Source organism: Galeopterus variegatus, unplaced genomic scaffold (genome assembly GCF_000696425.1).
Source record: "Galeopterus variegatus unplaced genomic scaffold, G_variegatus-3.0.2 Scaffold12093, whole genome shotgun sequence".
NCBI classification, from domain to species: domain Eukaryota; kingdom Metazoa; phylum Chordata; class Mammalia; order Dermoptera; family Cynocephalidae; genus Galeopterus; species Galeopterus variegatus.
Window position 1 is genome coordinate 15,251 of NW_007738204.1, and position 1,279 is coordinate 16,529.

Consider the following 1,279-nt stretch of genomic DNA (forward strand, 5'->3'; position numbering starts at 1 on the left):
CGCCGCCGCACTCCCAAGTGGCGCACTGTCCATTGCGCCACCGGGCCGGCCCAGAGTACACGTTTTTTAAAATTTACTTGAAAAATGTTTCACATATTCTATTTCTGGTTTTTTCATAAATGTTATTTGACAAGCATAATGAATGAATATTTTTTAAAATTACATTATTTTTGAGTATCATTAGCCAAGTGTAATAATTTGATTAAATATGAGCTCATTTATTATCTGAAGTTTGGAATTACTGTATCAATTCTCAAGGACACAGGAAGTGGGGACTATTGTTAAATATCTGTGTCTCCTGCTGACTGCAATAATTTCTTCTTTGTTTTCAGATTTCCTCCTTCCTCACCCCTGAAGCCATATCCAAAGAAGACCCCGTACCAAAAGGATGTTATTAAATTTCCAGAATGGAATGATCCCCCACCAGGCATCTCACAAGAGAACATCCCAGTGAGGCCAGTTGTAATGGTAAGTGCCATGACTAAAAAACAGAGGGGCTGGCAGCAGGGAGAAGCATCTGTGAACCGCCAGGCTTGGTCCAGTTCTTTCTCTTGGTCCTCTATGAACAATGGTCTGAAAAAACTTTAAAACAATATCATACCTGCCAACAGCTGAGATACCCATAACAATGAAAGATTGGCCCTTGCAGTTTTTAATTCTTGCCTGTTGACATTTTGAGTGAATATATAGTAGCTGTTTTTTTTTTTTTTGGTGGCTGGCTGGTGGGGGGATCCAAATCCTTGACCTTGGTGTTCTAACCCTGTGCTCTAACCAGCTGAGCTAACCGGCCAGCCCCCTGTCTGTTCTATAGTTACTCTTCTTCCTCTTTGTCCCTCCTCCTGAGCTTTGTTGTAATTATAACCAGTTGAGAGTAAGAAGGTTAGGGCATGGAATATTGTGGAATGACACCTGACACAATATATGAACAAAGGTAGATTCTTCTGGTCTTGGAAAACCTCAGCTCATTGTAGAATAGACTATCTCTTTTTTGCATACTTTTTCCTTAAAATAACCCCAGTAGAAGACTATTGAAATAGAGGTAATGCTGAAAAATAAAGTACAGAGAAAAAATTTTATAAGGCAGTTTTAAAAAATTGTACTGATGCCAATGTTTTAAGTTAATCTAGTCTTATAAGACTAGCTGTCCAAAGCATAGTTGTTTTTGCAAAAATAATGAGATAACCATTAGGCAGTGTAATTATAAAATTACAAAAACAAAGATTTATAATTATAAAATTATAAAAACAAAAATTTTTTTTCTAAAGAGGTTGTATTACGT

General features: G+C 37.0%; 1 protein-coding gene across 1 annotated transcript in view; it reads left to right on the top strand.

The window, feature by feature from the left end:
• Window positions 1–330: 330 nt before the first annotated feature.
• The window catches only part of LOC103610936 (DEP domain-containing protein 1B-like), a gene marked incomplete at its 5' end in the record, with an annotated part of 21,547 nt that continues 20,598 nt past the window's right edge, over window positions 331–1,279 (top strand). Inside the window, one exon of the mRNA XM_008594991.1 lies at window positions 331–468. Within this exon, the coding sequence (XP_008593213.1) occupies window positions 331–468 (138 nt within the window). The remainder of the gene's footprint in view (window positions 469–1,279) is intronic.